Below are 21,317 nucleotides of genomic sequence, written 5' to 3' on the forward strand. Positions count from 1 at the left end.
GTGCTGAAGATGCAGTAATTGTAGTTTCCGTGTAATGCCCGGATATTGCTGAGGGGATTGAGAGTCTTCCTGTCAATATTTAACCGCACACATACAGTATGAGAATGTCTTTTCTGAAAAAACTTTGAAACCACAAAACTCTGTTTCAATATAAAAGCATCACAGTCTCTCCAACTGAAGAGGCAGCTGTCTGCAAGATCTGGTAGATGCTTTTGACACTCACCTCACATTAAGTACAGTCTCTCCCCTTCCCTTTAATGAGGAGACCACAGAGCATAGCCTGGAAAGCAGGACGAAGAAAAAAATCAAGATAAATCAATTTAGTCTGTCACCTCACACACAGTTCTTTACCTGCCTAAAACACAAGCACCCTCTCGCTTTACCTCTTATATGCATTGATATGGTCATTGTTGAAGAATACCAGGAACACAGAAGTTCCGTTCTTTAAGAATATTTCCAGAGCGTTGTCCTAAAGCAAAATAAAACCAAAAAACATTTACAAACAACAAAAATTAAACATAATGGCTAATAACTGCACTGGACAACACAGGTATGCATGCTAAGACCAACTACTGTATGTATAAATGACAAACATCATAATGAAATTCAGTAACAAAGGTACAGGATTTGGGCTGTAAAATAAATATATTTAACAACAGAAATAACTACGGCTGCTGTGAATCTCACCTCAAGCAGAAAGCGCATGAAATTGGCCTCTTTGATGTCATCATATAACCAGCGTTTGCAGCTCGGGTTCACTGAGTTTTTCTCTTTATTCATCATGTTGCAAATATATGAGTCTCTCACACTATAATAAGTACAGAAAATTAAAGATACTGTTGTATCTATAAACAAAAATAAATAAAGCCGTAAAATTAATGTTAACCTTCCATTTATCATACTTTAATAATAAAATAATGAATTATCACAATCATATACATAAAGCTTTTTTTAATTTTTGTAAATAAATAAACACTACCATTCAAAGTCTTTTTTTTTTATTAATACTTTTACTCAGCAAGGATGCATTTAATAGATAAAAATGATGATAAACATCTTTACTGTCATTTTTTATCTATTAAATTTATATATACTTATTTATATTAAATTTATATTATATCTATATAGATTTATATATACAGTACACTCTAAAAACTGCTCGGTTGTTTTAACCCAATTTTGGGTCAAATATGGACAAACCCAGCCGTTGGGTTAAATTTTAATAATGGATTTTTAATCCAACGTTTGGGTTTGTCCATATTTGAACCAAAATTGGGTTAAAACAACCCAGCATTTTATAGTGTGTATATATATATATAAAATGGTGTTCTTTTAAACTTTACACTCAAAGAATACAGATTTTTTTATTTTTTTATTCTGATTCTCACAAAAGTATTAAGCAACACAAACGTTTCAAAAATAGATCAGCATAAATAAATCAGCATAATAAAATGATTAAGAAAGATCATGTGACACTGAAGACTGGAGAAATGGCTGCTGAATATTCAGGTTTGCCAACACAGAAATAAATTAGATTATATAATAGAAAAGGGTTGTTCGTTTATTTTACAATATTACCGTTTTTACTTTACTTACTGACCCCAAACTTTTGAATGGTAGTGTGTATGTATGTATGCATGTATATACTGAAAGAAAACAGTTGCTTTACTTGGTCTGATGATGGATTCTACAGCACACATCTCCCGTGGAGGTCAGTGTGAAGCCCTCACATATGTAGAGATCAGCTTTACCAAACAGCAGCACTCCTTCAGTCACCACGTGACCACTGACGACCACCACGCAGTGTTTGGCTTTGACCTGAAGTATGGACACATTACAGCAGACAGCATGTGTATCAAGTAGCTTACACAGGAATCCGTATTGTGCATTGAACTGTCTAAAATAAAGCTGTAATTTGTTTTACAAGCTGCCAAAATCAATGGATGAGTAAGCACGATGTCAAGCCAAGCTTTCAACAGTTGTACGAAGTGTCACTGCAGCCTGCCTTTTTGAATTGTGCCCTGGGGCTAAGGTGTCAAAGAAGCGCCACCCTGGCCTTGATTGATCACTGTTACCACTTCATTATCTAAACAACATGGTGAAAAGACAAAAATGAAAGGGAGAAAAAGGCAAGATGCTGAATGGTTGGGGTGTTTGTGAAACAGGGCCAATCCTCCGCAGGCGGAGTTCGCACGAAACCTCTCGATTATGCACGGCTAATTATATTGTCTCCCTTCATTTCACACCAAGCAGCTGCACCTGGCCTCAGCCCTGAGTCACCGGGACTCTGGGCTCCGGGGATCCGCGTCCCCGAAACATATGGGGTCCAGCCGTACTGCCAGCCGCTCCACAATTAATACAAATCAAATCAGAGCCTCCTCTCTATGCGAGCGCCCCCTCACCAGAGCAGAGAGAGGGCCCCACTGTTTATTACCAGAATTAATCAATGACACAGCAACAATAGCAACACACTAATTGATTAAGGTCCTGTTTAAATATATGGTCCACCTGGTGGGGTTTTGGTTTCAGACAGAGCTTTAAAACAGAATCAGCCCTGACCTGAGTCGGTCCTAATTCTGTCTGGTCTTGGTGATTTACAGCAACAACTTATTACGCCCTGCTACAGAATGTTTTTAAGAGTGTTCTGTGGTAGAACACATTAGAATTGATATACACACGCATTCACACATACATTCGCACATACATGCGCACACACGCACACATAAATAAAAAATGGTATGTAATAATGAAACTGGTTTCAGACTGGGCTAAGTCATAATGACACATCTAATGTTACATCTAGAATGAGCTTTAGACATACATTTCTCTTTAGAAATGTAAAAAAGGTGGAAAAATATTGAAATTTATAAACAAATGTATAGCTTTCAACCCTTCCATCAGAGATTTTTCTATCCATCACCAAACCACACACAAAATGTAGAATATTATTAATTTCCTCTCTTATCTTATCTATTCCTATAATAGGAGCCAAAAAGGCCAAAATTAAAATATATATATTTTTATTATTGTAAAAATAATCAGAATTTATTAAACAACAACAACATCCATTTGTTTTGCACCTATTGATAGGAGTAGTTAAGAGAGAACAGGAAATGATGGGTATAGGAGAAGGACTGGGAAATTAAATGAGCTAGATTCAAACTTGCATTGCCCACATGAGCACCACAGCTAAATGTGTCGGCATATGCATTAACAGCCACACATCGGCTCTGTATAAAAGCAATAATTAACAACTCGTAAGATTGCATCTGTGAAGTTATTTCCTGTTTGAGTAATAATGAAAAGCTAAGCCTCTGAGGACATGGTGCCTGTAAATTACAGTCATCACATTGCCTCTGGAATTGAGGCGTAGGCCGCGTCAAGCGTTTGCATTTCTGTATTAATAAGTATGGAGAGGGCAATTCGGCTGGCACGCAGCACAGCAGGACACACCACCTACTGAATGAATACAAGACAGCAGACATCACCCCCTACTGTTCCTTATTAATACCTCTGTCAGCCACTCTCTGCCCTGTTAATGCTGAAGAGCGCTGTCAAGCTCAAAACACACACACCACAGCTGTCCACACTTAAGCTCAGGAATGTTTTTTTCATTTCTCCAGTTATATCTCACCTCTTCAGTGGGTTCCAGCTCCTTCAGTATGAGCTGAGTGTCCATGCACTGATCTGAGATGTCCTCGGACAGAAGTGAGGTGTCGTTCAGCACAGGGAAAAAGGTCAAATGCTCACAATCTAAACCAGGCTCCTCGTCAACCTCCCGGCCTGCCTCACACAGGATCCTGGGGTCTGGGACACACATTAAATATATGCAGTTAAAGAGATGTGCAGATTCAGCTGCTGCTGTACAATATAAAACATGTTATACAATTGATCATAAAAATGACATGAAAAATATGATACCTGAATCAGCCTCAGCAACTTCAGCAGCTCCTTTGCTTTCTTCAGAGAAATTCTTCTGAATGAGGCCCGAAGTCAGTGTTGGCATCTATTTAAAATAAATAAATATTTAAAAAAAGAAATATATAAAAAAATAACTAATATTTATTTATGTATTTAACAGCATAGAACTGAAATAACACAGAAGACAAAACATTTTCCAAGCATAATTATTCAACAGTGATAGTAGTAGTAAAAATAACATTTCAAATATTATTAATATTATATAAATTAAAATAATACAAAAATAAAACCTGCATTTGATGACTTAACAGTGGTACGAAAAACACTATAATAATAATAATATAAAACCTTCATTTGATCTTTATTTTAATTCACAGCTAAGAATGTTATGCTATTAAGATTTTCCAGTCAGAAATTATTATTCTTTGGCATGACAGCAATAGTTCACCTTTTTGGATCGACGTAACTGCTTTCTGCGAATTCGGGATCGTGTGCGGTTGCGGCCTTCTGCGGTGTTCTGCACCCAGCCTCTTTTGAGGAAGACTCCTGGACCAGGGCCGAAGAGACCCCTCTCTCTGAGCAGGTCTTCCTCTATTCTTAGCCACTGAACGGCCATACGATCATTCTCACTATGAGTCATCTACACAAAACATAAAAGTAAAAGAATGAACTGTTGAATTCCTGGGGCACAGCATTATTGGTATAAGTAAAAAAGGTTAAAAAAAAAAAAAACCTGTGCGTGACTCCTCAACATGCAATCAAATATGGTCTCACAAGTTTGCCAGTGTGCTTCCATGTCCAACACGAACCCCTAACGGAAAACAAACACACACAACAGGCACACACATGAAGGTACATTATAACAAGCAGACAGTTATATGTATGTAAACGGTCCTCTGTAGCTATTAGGTTTGCACACAGTTACAATAACATTTCGCAAATTGCATTCATGTGGGAAAAACAAGCTAGTGGCTATTTAACCATACAATAAAGCTGTCTCCAATAGTCCTCAGTGTGCTCTAATTAACTTAAAGTATAATATAAGCACAGTGTGAGGTGGCTGCTGGCCCTGCGCCATGCTCTGTGTCCTGCTGATTTATTATACTGATAGGCATTAGCCCTTCAGGAAGCCTGTGTACTTCACCACCGACCTGCTCATATCCAGATTTACTTAAAGGCTCATTAAACCAATCATCACAGTGGTGTCCTCTCGGAGCCGCCCAATAGCCACACTGACTGCAGTTCAGAGACACGAGAAGCACTGAATCCAGCACTGTTAAGAGCTCAAACTGAGATAAGTATGAGTTAAGAAGGCACAAGATACAACTAAGATGAATAAAAATCATCTCGGATCATTTTATGTTTTGTTGATTTACAGCTTTAAAATCACAGTGGACTTAATTTGGGCTTTTTGGTGCTTTTTGGTGCTACTGACTTAAAATGGATATAGTTATGCAAGCAATACATTTTGACTGATTTGTAGACATTTTTTTCTGTTATTTTTATGTGGAAATCAGAAAATTAAATCATCTGTGGTAAAATAATAAAACATGAAAACTTCCTAGCCTAGGTGGCGAATACTTTTTTATAGGCACAGTAAACCAACATCTAAAAACATCTACAAACATGTTATTAATTCACTGGGAAAGCGATAAAATAGTTATTCGATTTTTAATTTCTCTTAGTAACTCAGTCCACTTGTTTCACCTACAGTACATACTCAATGCTGCTTCGCATGCCATAGCTAAATGAGAAAAATCCAACAAAAAAATGCAATTTGGGAGACGAGTTATAAAATATAGTGACAAGTTATAAAACTAGAAAAATAGGAAATTGTGCATTTGTGTGTGCCAAATGGATGTCGGGATTAAGAAGTGTTACAAAGGAGTTCACAGGAGTAATTACGGCCCTGTGTTGACAGATAAACACTGAATCATCGCCTAATCATATTCTTTTATTTAGAGAATCATAAGTAATATATAGCATTAATTACTCCATTTACCCAAACAGCAAACTTATTGGCCTTGTACGAGGAGCACATTAAACAGCATCCCCTCTGCAATTAACATCACACTGATTTCCATTTTAATTACTTTCCACAGAAAAAGACTACCTTTGATGATAACATAACATAATGTCAGCTTCATTTTAGGCTGTTGGTGAACGTGTAATAAACTTAACTTGATCATTAGCTATGTTAATTATCTTTCCATTATGAAGATATAATTAGTCTGTAGCATATATCTGAAATGAATCCAGAGGAAAGTTTGCCTTGCGCCGTGCTGTATGGCTAAGTTTTCTGGAGTACAGGCAAATGGATTAAAAATATACCAAATATACATTTTAAAATGATTAAATGTATTTATCACCCATAAGACACACAAATTATGTAATGGTAACAAATAACTAGTCAACAAAAAGGACATTTTAACCTGTGCTTTTCTGATCTTTTTTTTTGCTAGTGAAATAGGAGTGGGGTAAACTGTGCCATTTTTACATACTGTAAGTTTTCTCCTAGGCAAGGAAAAATGAGAGGTAAAACTAATATTCCTAATCATATTTTACTGTGCTATTAACTGAAATGAGAAGAAAGTGTCTATTGGTTATGGCCATATAATCAGAAAAAGGTGACAACATTATGGGAAATGCATTAACGATGTATATGTCAAATAATAAAGTGAAAATAAATGAGAGATAAATTCCAATTTTGCTGGACATTAGTCACATTTTCATAAAACACCTAAGTATTTGAATGTAGCAGTGAAATAATTGTCACTGATTTATAATAGCATATTCTGCATTTAGAGCAAAAATTACTATTAGATGAGCAACTAACAAATCGTATTAATTATGCGAATCCTGATTTTACTGTTGTGAGCTAAAGTTAACTTTCTATCAAAACTCAAAGGATTTACAGTACCGGTATGATGATCTGAAGTATGTGTGTGACACATGATGTACCACAAGACAATGACTTTTCAGGAGAAATTCTGAATCCACAAAACTCGCAAGCAATTTTTAAGCTGCACGTTTCTGAGGAGGACAATTCATCAAGACAGCTGATAGGCTGTCACAAACTGATATGATACAGAGTAACAGAAAATGAATGTTTTCATCGGATCGGGACTGCCTATAATTACCGCCCCCTGTTTCTGAGGCGGAGACGGAGATAGCAGCAGTTGCAAAGAAACAGCAATTTCATGCCCTTGTGCCTGAGTAATATCTCTGTGCATCCTTTTCCAGATGGCGACGTCTTCAGTGGTGGGAACTAATGATGTGGGCTGCGTTTTCGGGGGGGAAAAACAACAATAACAGCGTCTTTAACCTTCAACAGCAAACGCAATGTTCTAGTGAGTGTTCCCATGGAAAAAATTAACAAATATCAATTACATTGCCCACTGAGGTGTACTCAGCTGCAATAATCCAAATTGATTTAGAGACAGGATTGAGACAGAGCCACGGGGTAGGTGGTGGCGTCCGGTTGCGGTGACATTGGGACGGTGTGAGGGCAGCATGTGAAGGAATTCTCATTGACTAAACCACTCGCCAATCTGTCCAAAGTGGTTCTGGGCGTGCATCACGTAAACGCACTGGAATCCAACAGAAACATTTGTGTTCAAACTAATTTGATTGTCCTACCTCAGTACTGCCGGCTGAATCCTTCCCAAACCTCCTCTGGACAGATTGCAATGCACTGCTGAGAAGTCCTGCCCTCTTCTGGTGAACATTATTAGCTTTTTTCTTTTGAGAATCTGAGAGAAAAATGTTAAATGTAATTCTATGCAGGATTTTTTTTCTACTTTTGCAACATACAGTATATACACAATTCATGTGTATTCTCCTCTGTCATGTCAGTCAAATACAACCGAAACTAAAGCAAGAGGATCAAAATAAGAAAGCTGACAGTAATCTCAAATGTTGACGCACAAGTAGCAGTGACTGACCCATAAAGAGCTGCCAAGCTTTCGTTGCCGTCTCCTCCCACAGAGGGCTCACATCACCCATAGAGACCTGGCCCTCCTTGCCAGTCGGCTTAGCGGACAGGTCGATTTTGTAGGCCTCCTCCAGCGCCTGTCTCCGCTCCTGCATGATTCTACTCCAGCAGTTTTCCACAAGCATCATCAGCTCTGACTCCACTACAAGGATCACAAGCATATTCAAAACTGTTCATTTTACTCATGAGCCTGGCAGATAACTATGGATGGATGGATGGATGGATGGATGGATGGAAGGAAGGAAGGAAGGAAGGAAGGAAGGAAGGAAGGAAGGAAGGAAGGAAGGAAGGAAGGAAGGAAGGAAGGAAGGAAGGAAGGAAGGAAGGAAGGAAGGAAGGAAGGAAGGAAGGAAGGAAGGAAGGAAAGCACCTTCTGCTGAATCAGTGACATTGGTCTGCGACATCACCCGGCTGTTCTTGTGTGGGAAAAGATGCCTCCAGATGTTTCTGGAGGGTTTTTTATGGACTTCACATCCAAAGCCTTCAAGAAAGCTAAAAGACAGCAATAAATAAAACAAAAAGAGAGGACATTTTTTAATATTTGACTATTTGACAGAAAATGATCAGTGAAAGGATGTTCTTAATCTTGACTAGTGGAAAATGTTGCTCAAACTAAAACTAAATACTGTATTAGCTTTATGTTATATATTTAAAAGAATATTTTGCAACCCTGTTATCAAAATATTTCAAAACTTGTGTCAAAACAACCTGGTTTATTATTTTTTTCATTTATTTATTGCAATACCAAAAGTATGGGTTATGAGAGATTGTGGCCTTTATATAAAGACTTCTGAAGATTTCTCTCAAAGGACCAAGTTTGCTGGTTTTTGTGCTTTTTTTATCATGTTTTCTCTACCAATAAATATAAATAGTAATAATAACAACAATAAAACAACGCCAGAATGGGTCACAGAGTTGCAGTTTGGGATCAAACACTGGTTCATAGTTATTTATACTGTATGTCCCTAATGAAGACCTGATGGTAGAAAGTTAAACGTTGTGCTTTCCATCAAAAGTTGATTGGAGCTGTTATTTGCAGTGTGCGGACATAATGCTTCTTTTTACCATCGTAGTTATTTAAACCTTATATTTTTTCATAAATACAAGAACCATAACCAAAAATAATCATTCAATAACCAAAGAAATTGCAAAAATTGTGAAAATAGAATGAGAAGTGGAATTTTCACCTTTTAATATATATAAAAAGAACAAACAAATGAGAGGAAAGTGACTATTTTATTATCGCTAACAATGAAACCCACCTGCCAGTGCGTATAAGGACGAGGCAGTGCATGAGACAGTTGATGAAGTGGACATTGGCATTGTATGTTGCCATGATCACATCCCAGTGCTGCTGCAAAACCTGAAGTGTTTGAATAATGAGTTCCTGCTCAGCTTGAGTCTGTCTGGACCGAGACAGGAAGTAGAGCAGTGCCCGGTTCAAGCTTTTGTACAGTATGCTGACCGTTATCTCCCGATGACCTGGACCTCTCTCCAGTGCCTGGTGTCAGTACAAACATGCAGTGTAAATTACAGGTGTGTCAAGGCTTAAAACAATAATACGGTATAAGTGAAATCAGAAGATAAACTCACCACTGCTATCTGTTCAACCATGAAGACCAATAGGTTCTCTGGTTCCACCACAAACATGCCAGAGTAGAGTTTTTCCACTAGCTTTTTACTGAAGAACGCCACATTCTCAACCAAGACGGCAGCTTTTCCTTCCTGCTTGGACTTGGATGGATCTTAGGAGAATTAAGTGGGGCATGTTAGCGGTATAAAAGCACCCTTAAAATCTTGCTTATCATTTTTTTATATATAATTTCATCCTGAAAGATGGGGGAAAAAATCTGACAATCAACAAATTCATTAAAAGCATTTTTATGTAATGTCTGATATATTTTTACCATCTCTGGCCACATGTGTAGACTGGCCCTCTTCCTGTCCTGTCATGTGGATGATGTCCATCATGAACTCCAGGAGTTCAGTCTGAAAGCTCTGCCTCTGCTCTTGACAAACACCATCTGGGGAAAACTACAAACAAAACCTTCAGATTGTTAAAATAATGGCTTCACTATAGTCCACAAGGGCACTACTGGCTAGACTGTATAAACCGTAGTTATCGTCCTCCAGTGAGCAGTAACGTGCATCTCATCATCAAAACTGAGCAAAGAGTGGCACCTTATGGAGGAAAGATATTATACACAGCATCAGATGCTGCTTTAACAGCTCAGATGTGACCCCTGCATTACAAAATTAGTATATTTTATTATTAAATGTATGTAATAATATAATTTATATAATTATTCTATTAAATAATAAATAAATAAATACATACATAAATTCTTAAATTTATTTATAGTTTATTTGATAATAATCATATTTCTAGAATTTATACATTTTATACATGATTAATAGATCCATAACTTTGTATAAAGTAAATTATATTTGATACCATATATACCAAATACCATAAATATTTGATATATAAATAACAAACAAAAATATATACATGCATATGTGTGTATTTATACATACAAAATAATTATACACAGTACACACATATATATTATGTAAACACAAACTTTTATTTTGGATGCATTTATTCGTTGCCCAGCTCTAAAAACAAGTAGCTTGATTTAATAAATGTCAATATTTGACATCCCTCACCTCTAGCAGTTGTATTAAAGGATGAAGGCCGTCTTTGGCAGGGATGTTAATGAGGCTGTCCATCAAGAGGATGCGGATGAAGTCACACACCTGTTTCCTGCCTGGGTGGGACGGGCGAAGCAAGGGGGGTTCCCCCAACGCATCGCCACTTTCTTTGATACCCTGGGCACCTGTAGTGTTCTGTACGAGAAGATGAGAAGCAGAATATCACTTCTGTAAACTGCTTGCCTATGGGGCAATAAAATGTCTCTTGGGTATATTTTTAAGTTGCACAGAAAATGTACGGTACAGTCCCCAAAAGTCTCACCTCTGGGGTTTCAAAAGGGAAAACAGCACTGGCCAGTGAACTGAGGAAATCAGGGGAGGTCCAGAGAGGATCTTGAGGAAACAAACTGTTCACCAGGCAGAGGAACTGCATCACACTACCTGGGTAATGGACTTCCCAGCCATCTGCACTTTCTGTAACAGGCTTATTAGAGAAATGGAAATACACAACATGAGAAAAACTTGATTTACTCCTATTGCATCAATGACTATGCAATGGATTATGCAACCTGTTTGCAAATAGGGATTGTAATCATGCAAACTGCCACTCATATAATATGTTATGTAATATTACATCCAGCAGACATGCAACTGTCTGCAAGTATATTTTAGTATTGCCTTTTTGAATACTAAGTGGTAAAATACCTTGTTTTGTAAGTAGAAACTGCTATCCTATGCTGGAACATGTTATGTCCATGTCATGTTATCTTATGCCAATAAATTTAGCAATTTAGACACACTTACCTTAGTAATGATAATCTTAATCAACTCTAAAAGGACACAAGCTGCATCTGCACACAGTTGAAAGCCATCAGATCCGCTGCAGCTGTCAATCAAACTCTGAAGCATCACGTCAATATCAACCTGCCATCCAAAGGACAAAGTATAAAACTTCCCAAAATTCATTATAATCAGGAAAGACATCAAATAAACAGATAGGGGAGAAGGTCATTTAACCATCACAAATAAATATACATGCCAATAAAATACTTTTGTCACATGAGACAATTAGGCAATGTGAGCACTACCTGTCCAGCAGGAACCTGGAAATCTGATTTTCCGATAAGCAGTGCAGCTAGAGCTCCATAAATTTGAGGCAGGTGGATATGGCTGATGAGAAGCTTCTGCAGGACTTCAAACCCTGGGCAGATACAGCTCAAACATTCAAACGACCATGAGCGAGACTTCAAATTATCTAGAGGAGAATGGCAAAATCAAAAATATTTCATTTAAAATAGTCACATACAACCACATTAATGGACACTTATGAGATTCCATCCAGAAATACAATACCTGTAATACTGGTAGGCATATCCATGGTTTCCACTAAAGTTCCTGGTGACACACTTTCTCTAAACTTGCTCAGGATGTTCGGATACGACAGAAAGTGAGTAAGCAATGTGAGAACCAGCAGCACTGTGCTAGTGTGGATGTGGCCCTGTAAGAAGAGGAGGAACCAATCCGACCCCAGGGCGAAGAACACCTCTTCCTGGTTACTGCCATTTGAGAAACATTTGAGAATGTATTTAGAATACAAGATATGCGTCAATGAGATCACGTAAACAAGGATAAAGAGAGCAAGAGTTGTTGTTGTTACATTGCTAAACTCGACTCACATGCTAGAAGTGTTTGGAATGATTAGAGAAGACAGCATTGAGAGCAACTGGTTCCTGATCCAAACTGATCTCCCAGGAGTCTGACTCCAGCCTAGAGCCACAAAGAGTTTAAGGAGCATGTAAGAAGTGAGCCTCATTCAAAAGTCAAGACTTTGGAGTAGAGCACAAATCTAAAATCATGAAAAAAATGAATGTTTATTGCAAAAATGTGTACCTTGTGATTGATCATCAAAATCCAAATCAGAGAAAGTGCTTTTCTCGTTCAAAGTAGGAGGCAAAAGACTATGAACTAAGAAGAGTCCAAGCCTGATTGAACAAACAAAAATGTCAAGTTATCACACTGAGTGTCTTTTTTTATTCAGTTGGTGCTTTAAAAGCTTAAGCGATTTTCCCCAAATCCCAAAATGTTCTCAAAATCATTGAGCTGAAACAAATGATTCCATTTAAACTGAGCCTGTAAACGTTAACAGACATGCCTCTTGATGTCTGTGGTGTTGAAATGTTCCTCGAGGAGGGATTTGATGATGGTACAGATGACTGACACCTTCCTGCGGGTCACACTGGGATCATGCAGGAGGATCAGGAGTTTGCTCATCATGTTGAGTATGTGCATGACTTCAGCATTCTTTTGACTCCCACTGGAAACAAACTCCCCATCAGACACACGTATCCACAGCAAACAGCATGTTTCCAGTAAAAAGCTTTATGCATGGTTGAAAAACAGGAAGTGGGCCATGCGTTTCACATCACTTTTTGCTGCAAACTAAACATGAACTCACAACAACTTGACATCAGTAGCCAACAACCTACCTTGACTTCAGGATATCAGCAAAATGATTTAAAACACAAATGTCAAGATTTTCTGGAGCCTTCTGCCACACCTACAGAAACAATAAGAAAGAAACTTCTTATGATTTAAGCATAAAGTTGCTGTTGTTTCTTGAATGGTAATACTTTTGCAAAAAAAAATTATGCAAGTTTTGCAAAACAACAGAGCTGCTAAGCTTGTTGTCCTAAAACATAGAGAATTATAATTTGAGTCATGGGTTCCCTCTAAATTCTCCTATGGGTTTTTAGAATGGCGGTAAAATATGATCTGTGTTTTACATTGCTTGAGAGATTTCCCCTCTTTGCTCTACAACATTAATTATGCACACTTGCCCAGTCATATCTCAAATCTAACTTTTGCAACTGCTATGTGCTTTAAAAATGTATACTACCAATAAAAAGTTGGGGTCAGCAAGATTTAGTTGTTGTTGTTTTTTAAAGAAATTTGTATTTTATTCAGCAGAAATGCATTTAATTGATCAAAAGTGACAGTAAAGACATTTATAATGTGACACAAATATTTCCATTTCAAATAAATACTGTAAATGATATATTTTTAATAATTGTTTCAACAAAAATATTAAGCACAGCTGTTTTCAACATTGATAATAATAATAACTGTTTTTGAGCAGCAAATCAGCCTATTATAATTATTATATTTACCAAATAAATGCACCATTGATGAGCCTAAGATACTTCTTTCAAAAACATTTTACAGACTCAAAAAAACTTTTAAATGGTAGTGTCAAATTGTCAAAAATGTGCTACAAAATTTGCTACATTGTCAAAAAGTTGCTACATAAGGACATCATTAATCAAGCATGCACATTTGCATCCTTGTTTTGCATGCAGAAAGTAGTGTTAGTGCTATTTTCACACTTACAGAAAACCACACGAATTTCACATATGCAAAAATACATGTGGCCACATGTGGAACACATACTTTTCACATGGGAAACATGTGGTTTTGGAACAGTGAAATCCATGTGATCACATATGGAAAACAGGCTAGCCCCATGTATTCAATAACTGAAAAAAAACCCCCACAGAAACGGAACATAAAATAAAATAAACCAGTCAACTAGTCTGTCATAAAATAAACCAGTCAGCGCAGTCGTCCAGCAGCTAGCTACTATCTAACTAGCTCTAAAAAGTGAATTTCTTTGTGTCATCTCTTTAGACTGGCTGTGGTTTACACTCAAATTTAAAGAACATTATCACTAAATATAGACTAAGCCATGACCAGCTTTTTATAGAGACCGCAAGTTAGCCTTCTGGGTTAGTCTACAAATTGACGTCATGACTGAACAGCTCTATTAAAATTCATTTAAAGTCATTCAGAAAGCTACTGCATTCACCAAAGCATATAATATTGTAGCTGTTAAGAAAGACAGCACACCAATCTTCCTAAAACTTACCTCAAAGTCACAGAGGACGTCCTGGAAAGCGCTGATGTTTGGGATACGAGTAGTGACAATGCCCAGCTCCATTGTGCCCACTATAGACAGAATGAGTTGAAAAATCCTGAAGCTGATCAGCTGAGACTTCATCTTCAGCAGGAAGGACAAGAGCTGACAATACAAAACAAATCAAATCTGAAGCTTGGATTTGTTTTACTGTTATGTCTTAACTTGCTTTTAATTGACAGCACTACCTTGTAGCCATTAGTACGCTTCATCTCCTGCTCCATCACAGGATTGGTCTCTAAAACCGAGAGCAGAACTTTGACAGCAGCATACAAGGATCCATCATCTGAGGCCATCGCCACCAAACTCAGAATGGCAGAAGGGCCACCAATATACTGGAAGCTACTAGCAGCACTGAATGACTTGAATGTCCTTACACCTGGAAATAAAAGAGTAAAATCTGCCTCAAATCAGAAGTTTACTGCATAAACAAATGCTGCAGTCTTGTCTTACAGTAAGCACTTTAGAGCAGTAGCTAGTGGGCTTGTGCTTTTTTTACCAAAACAACCAACCAGGGCTGCCCCAATCGTCCGGGCAGTTCCACTGAGGTGCTTGCTGATATTATGAGCCAGGAAGACAGGAGTAGAGTTATCACGTGACGTAATCCCCATCTGTGATCAACATAATAGAAGAATCAATCATGATTTAAATCACCAAAATAATAAAATCCATGAATTAAAAAGGAAAATAAAAGCACCTCTTTGGCTATAAGGCGACAGTCCACCTCATTGTACTGGTCTCTAATATTTACTACTGTTGTCATGGTGGAAACCGCCGTGTTTATGGCAAAGGAAATCCTCTCTGGGGAGACCATCCTAATTTGGGACATTGCACCGTCTGTCTCACCTCCTATTAAACATGTGTACTTGTGTGAATACAGATTCCCATAAAATTCTGAACTATTTTGGGACAAAGAGAAGCAAACTTTCTCACCTTGAAGATTGAGAGAAAGGTAGTTGCCAATGTATTTGGTGCCTTGCCCATAAATAGTCTCCACCTGATCAAAACTCAAAACTTCCTCGAACAAGTATGTAGGACCGACACGCCAGACCAGAGCTGCATGCTGTTTCCATAAAGATGGAGTTCCAATAGTCCCACACACATCAATGACTGCAGAGGGATCCATTGAGATGGAGTGACCGGGAAACGGCTGAATGTACTTAATCTGCAAAAAGAGCGTTTTTAACAACATGTTAGCATTGGGGCTACTTACATGCAAACACACGATAAACATTCATTTTGGCAGAAGCTTTTATCCTGAGTGACTTAAACTGCATTTAGGGAATACATTTCTTCAGGTTATGCATTGCCTGGGCATTGAACCTATGACCTCGGCATTGCTTGCTCCATTCTCAACTGTTTGAGCTACAGTAGTTCATTATAGGAACAGGTTACCCCAAAAAATTACAATTCTGTCATACAACTCATTCCATTCCGAGGTTTGGGGTCAGTAAGATTTTTTAAAAGAAATTAATATTTTTACTTCGCAAGGACGCATTCAATTTAGCAAAAGTGTCAGTAAATCAACTTAAATGTCACAAAAGATTTATATAAAAAAAAAAATGCTGTTCTTTTCAATTTTATAATAAATCAAAGAATCCTGAAAATAAATGTATTACAATTTCCCCAAAAAATTTTTTTTGCACAACTGTTTTCAACATTGCCAATAAGAAATGTTTATTGAGCTCCAAATCATTATATTAGAATGATTTCTGAAGGATCATGTGACACTGACGACAGAAGTACCGGTAATGATGCTTAAAATTCAGCTTTCTCATCACAGGAATACATTAAATGTTAAAATATATTAATATAGAAAACAGTTATTTTAAATTGTAATAATATTTCATAATATTAATATTTTACTCTATTTTTATCGAATAAATGCAGCCTTATTAAACATAATTCTTTCTTTCAAAAACGTATTGAATTTTATTTGTATTTTTTTTTAATCTAACCGACCCAAAACTTCTGAATGGTAATGTGTCACAACGAACACATTCAACTATATATGTATATATATGTGTATATATATCTCTTTCATATAACAAAACATCAAAAATTCATGCAAAATGTAATTTAAGTCAAACATACATTGCATTTTCGAAAAATACACTATTTGTGTTCGTCAGAAGAAAGTCAGTCATATACAGTATAGCTAGTATGTTTGAAACAAAAGGATAGTAAGTAAATTATTTTGAGGTGAACTATACTTTTAAGATAAATAAACTCCCTGCACCAACCTTTGCTGTTCCGATTGCTGTTGCATTCAGATAAACAGTGACTAAACATCTCTTCTTGATTTCTTTGGCCATAACCACACAAAGTTGGTGCCACTGGCCAGGTATCAGCTGTTTGGAACAATTAAACCGCACTGAGGCCGGCAGCGTGCTGGGAGTCTGCACCTCTGGCTCCATCATGTCTGTAGAGTAAAATAAGTGCTGTAAATAAGCTAGACAATTTTTTTTTGCAAATTAAAAGTAATATCAAGTGAGATTTCACCTAAGAACTGATATGGTTCCTCCTCAGTGGAGATCACCAAGTAGCCTTCAGAGATCCGGACAGACAGGCAGCTGAACTGCTGCTCAGCACGGGACATGTGGCGCACTACCGTGAGCAGGCGCACAGGGTGGGATTCAAAAGCCGAGCTGAACTTACAGATCATAAACCAGCAGGAGAAAGACAAGCCGGCTGAAGGAGGGAAGCCTCTGCAGTCTGTGGAGATAAACAAAAGGATATAAAAGAAGAACCGGACATGCATCGCGCTTTCATGTATATTATAAAAGTGTCTGGTAGATGGGATCTTTCTAAAGCAGATAAATCCATTTGGAACCAACCTTTTATTAGTTTATTAGTATATTAGATTTTCATACCAAAAGAATTTTAGTTGTACTTATATGTCTCATGTGATTTTAGATGGGGTATTTATTTGAATCTCTGGTTATTTTTATGCAACAATGTAATTCTATAGTATTTCTTACCAGAGCCCAAGCCTCCAGTGGAGATAAAGTCTGCACTGACACCTTTCACCGTGGCAAGGGATGGCAGGAACAAACACCTGTGGAGACAAAATATGTTTTTTTTTTTGTCATTTAGCAGGATAAATAATACTAGATTAATATATCAGCAGTTTTACTTCCAGTGACATCTTGCGTTTGGCAATGATATGGTAAATTCAACGTCTGGTGCAAAACTTGTGCCTTTCAACTTTTCTTTTTTTAGTTTAATTCATCACTAATGAATACATTTTTAGATAAAGCGCCTAAAGCAGTGGTTTTTAACCATCTTGATTAGAAGGCTCCATATTGTCCAACACAATATTCAAAGGAATTGTTTGTTTATTTATTGTAAAAATACAATGTGTGTTGGGGGGTTTGTTCAGTTTTTATATTATTAATATATTACTTCATATATTATTATTATTAATAGTTATTCATTTAAATCATTTTAACTCATTCTCTTTCTCCCTTTGGAAATGACAATCGCTGCCTTAAAGGACACAAATCTCTCTACTGGTGTGTCTATAAAGCAATCTGCAAAACACTTACCCATAGCCACTGTCTGTCATGTCAAACTCTACAAAAGAAGGGGAAATGGAGATTTTGTGCGGCTGAAAGGACCGTGGTGATGTGATGGAGACAAGACTTATGATTCTATGAAGAGGAACTGCCATCCCACTGTCTGCAGAGGTCTTCAGTAGACTGAAACTTCTTTTCATTGCTTTTTTCGAGGATTTCCTGTTATCCTCTTCAGAGTCTTTTGTCTGGTCTGTGCAATAGATCACAGAAAATTATAAGGATCAATACAGTCTCTTCAAACTATAGATGTAACAATTTGGTCAACGGTTATTTATTTCTTCATGAAACAGGAAGTTATCCAAAAAGGAAGTCTGTAAGGACTAGGAGGAACTGTACTTGTGCTTTTGGCCTCTTCACAGGATACAGAGAGCAGGTTTTCTCCACTACACATCAGAGGATCCCCAAGACACAGGAACTGCCTGAGATAAAAGTACACTATTGTAACGGCATACAAAATATGTAAACTTATTTTTATCCTATTGCATATTTAACATTTTTCACTGCAAACATATGCTGACCTCAGGCACTTGTGATCCATGGACTGAGAGGCGAGTTTCTCAAGTATCCGAACTATGGGCAGCTGTAGTGAATGGGAATTGTCGATGAGGATACGTTTGCAGTGAGTCAGCAGTGTGGACACCAGACCAAACTCACACATGATCTGCCTGTTTCTCTCTGACTTCACCAGAGTCTGCACATGATGAGCCACAGCCAGCTGCAGCTCTTCAGACAACTATAGGACAAAATGTAGGCCATTATTGTAAACTTTGCTATTTGTTTGTTCGTTTAATCTCAAGTTTCAAGTTAATTTATTGGTCATATATTCAAATGTCAAAAACAATTTGTACATTGAAATGCATTTGGTTGAGGCTCAGGCATTCAACAGTAGTGCAATATAAACAATTCAATACAATTTAGAAGAAAAAAAGTCATTACACCAAATACAATTTATTTCCGAGGTATGTCTGTGATTGTGGTTTTACTTACACAAGGGTCACTGGGACAGTAAATACTAGGCAGGAGAGTCATGGTCAGTTTAACAGCTCCAGGATGAAGAATGGTGAGGTCCGAGTTAACCCTGAATAAACAATGACATGTTTATCGAGCATAGACAGAGACAAAGCAAAGATTAAATTGTCCCAGTATTGATATACTGACTTTTCTGGACAACAGCAAATCTATAGCAAATTACTGTAAAGCTGTACAGCCATTTTATGTTGTTTTTTTTTTTTTCATTATTTAAAACAGCTATCTTGTATTAATAATATAATATCTAAATATAGATAAAAGTTGATTGAGAGTACCTACCTTCCAGAATCTGTTGATACTAAAGACAAACTTGCGGCATCAGTGCGATTCAACAACTCCTCCTCATTGGATGGCTCCCTTATCCTCTGACCTGAGACTGTGATCTGACTCTCACTAGCATGATTATCCTCCTGCAAGCCAGTGCATGGATCTGCAGCCAAGCTCACACCAGTAGCAAACTGCTCCAGGAATCCCAGCAGCTTAAGACAGTCTCCTAAAGGTGGTGGCAACTGGGGCTCTGGCCTCTCCACTGCTTCCACAAACTCCTGGAAACTCCTGACATCTGAGCTGTTTTTGTTTGTTTCCACAGGGACCCCTCTCTGAAAACAACCCAGCTGTAGCAAAGCTTCACCCAGCCTCTCGCAGACTCCGGTTGTGTGAAAAAAGTGTCCGTTGACTGGGTGCACGTGCACCGCAAGAGCGATGGTGTGCAGGGTGAGGAGAAGCAGCTCAACAAGGCTCTGGCGGCTCAGTGAGGCCCACACTCCCGTTGGGGCTTCCAGTAGGGATCCTTCCATGTCCACCACAACGGAGAGCAGGCCGTTAAAGCCTCCAGCAGTGCGGAAGGCGTTCCAACTGGTTGGGTTCTCCAGAACTTTCATAATAGACTGTGCAAAGGCAAGATGCAAGGGATTATTACAAATAAACTACATTCAGATGTTTGGAGTCAGTATGATTTTTATTAAATGTTTTATAAAAAAGGTCTCTTATGTTGCTCACCAATGCTGAATTTATTTGATCATAAACACAGAAACAGTAATATTGTGAAATTTTGCTATTTATTTTATTATCGCAAAGCAGCAGTCATTACTGCAGTTTGCAGTGTCACATGATCCTTCGGCAATCATTTTAATATTCTCAAGTTAGATTTCTTATTATTATCAATGTTGAAAACAGTTGTTGTGCTGCTTAATATTCTTGAGGAAACCGTGATACATTTTTTTCAGGAATCTTTGATTAATAGAAAGTTCAAAAGAACAGCATTTATTTGATACAGAAATATTTTGTAACATTATAAATTTCCTTAATGTCATGCTGAATTCATTTTTTTTATCGACACCAAACTTTTCAAGTTTCAATGGTAGAGTAGTTCTACGGAGCTCCCTAAAGGAACAATGTTTTTGCGTTCTCTCAAATATTTTGCGTTTCGCTCGCATTATTCGCTCGAGTTTGTGCAAGCGAACACAAAGTTTCTCTGGCAACACAAACGTTTTGCAAAAGAACGCCAAAGATTTGAAATAGATGTTTTTTCCACCACAGTGTCCCTTTAGGACTCCGCATAGTACAGATGTTAATCTTTATCAAATGTTATTATTAATCATCAATAGAATCGGAATTAGTCTCAAGGTTTTACTACGCCTGCCTAGAATTGTTCAAAATATCTGTTCGAAAATAATGCATCACTACAAAAAGTGAAACGGGAGAGGTCTCATGTTTCAAAGAGCCTAGCACAAAATGGATTAGCCCTTATTCAATCCACCATGCTAATACATCAAAGAGCTAATGTGTCATAAAATGAAGCCCAAACCTAATTAGCACCAATAGAAGTAATCAGAATGGCTTTGACACATTTCACAGAGTGGTCGGGGTGAATCCAATTGTCAGCAGCCTTAACCCAGTTACACTTTAATGGTCTGCAGGTTAGTATTCCTGAGCTTGAATCTAAAAAATGGACATGTACAGTAACAGAATAACATAGTTATACATAATTGGATTTCTCTCACATTCTCTGATCTGATATTGCTCATAATTTTGTGTGTGTCGCACCACAAGGCTGCAGGCTTAATCGAATGAAGCTTGAGTTAACAGCTAACTGTATATTAGCAAATCAATCTGAATTTGGCTATAATGGAATCAGGCTCCCAAAAGCTGATATAATAAATTCACCGGC

At 37.5% G+C, this 21,317-nt stretch overlaps 1 protein-coding gene across 1 annotated transcript in view; it reads right to left on the reverse strand.

Annotated features, from left to right (window-relative positions):
• The window catches only part of wdfy4 (WDFY family member 4), a 45,695-nt gene that overhangs the window by 15,948 nt on the left and 8,430 nt on the right, over positions 1–21,317 (reverse strand). The window contains exons 12-47 of the mRNA XM_079635892.1: positions 19,427–20,034; positions 19,106–19,196; positions 18,637–18,851; positions 18,455–18,537; positions 18,089–18,308; positions 17,522–17,598; positions 17,043–17,255; positions 16,784–16,962; positions 15,474–15,705; positions 15,238–15,389; positions 15,040–15,151; positions 14,729–14,919; positions 14,493–14,645; positions 13,057–13,127; positions 12,723–12,884; positions 12,461–12,552; positions 12,247–12,337; positions 11,924–12,126; positions 11,659–11,825; positions 11,375–11,494; positions 10,893–11,054; positions 10,586–10,765; positions 9,823–9,949; positions 9,509–9,660; positions 9,178–9,416; positions 8,286–8,407; positions 7,866–8,057; positions 7,561–7,673; positions 4,655–4,732; positions 4,370–4,561; positions 3,922–4,006; positions 3,635–3,807; positions 1,670–1,818; positions 688–808; positions 384–469; positions 224–280 (exon numbers count right to left, since the gene is read on the reverse strand). Of these exons, the coding sequence (XP_079492018.1) occupies positions 224–280; positions 384–469; positions 688–808; positions 1,670–1,818; positions 3,635–3,807; positions 3,922–4,006; positions 4,370–4,561; positions 4,655–4,732; positions 7,561–7,673; positions 7,866–8,057; positions 8,286–8,407; positions 9,178–9,416; positions 9,509–9,660; positions 9,823–9,949; positions 10,586–10,765; positions 10,893–11,054; positions 11,375–11,494; positions 11,659–11,825; positions 11,924–12,126; positions 12,247–12,337; positions 12,461–12,552; positions 12,723–12,884; positions 13,057–13,127; positions 14,493–14,645; positions 14,729–14,919; positions 15,040–15,151; positions 15,238–15,389; positions 15,474–15,705; positions 16,784–16,962; positions 17,043–17,255; positions 17,522–17,598; positions 18,089–18,308; positions 18,455–18,537; positions 18,637–18,851; positions 19,106–19,196; positions 19,427–20,034 (5,660 nt within the window). The remainder of the gene's footprint in view (positions 1–223; positions 281–383; positions 470–687; positions 809–1,669; positions 1,819–3,634; positions 3,808–3,921; positions 4,007–4,369; positions 4,562–4,654; positions 4,733–7,560; positions 7,674–7,865; positions 8,058–8,285; positions 8,408–9,177; positions 9,417–9,508; positions 9,661–9,822; positions 9,950–10,585; positions 10,766–10,892; positions 11,055–11,374; positions 11,495–11,658; positions 11,826–11,923; positions 12,127–12,246; positions 12,338–12,460; positions 12,553–12,722; positions 12,885–13,056; positions 13,128–14,492; positions 14,646–14,728; positions 14,920–15,039; positions 15,152–15,237; positions 15,390–15,473; positions 15,706–16,783; positions 16,963–17,042; positions 17,256–17,521; positions 17,599–18,088; positions 18,309–18,454; positions 18,538–18,636; positions 18,852–19,105; positions 19,197–19,426; positions 20,035–21,317) is intronic.

The sequence above is a fragment of the Phoxinus phoxinus genome (assembly GCF_949152265.1).
Source record: "Phoxinus phoxinus genome assembly, chromosome: 14".
NCBI classification, from domain to species: Eukaryota; Metazoa; Chordata; class Actinopteri; order Cypriniformes; family Leuciscidae; genus Phoxinus; species Phoxinus phoxinus.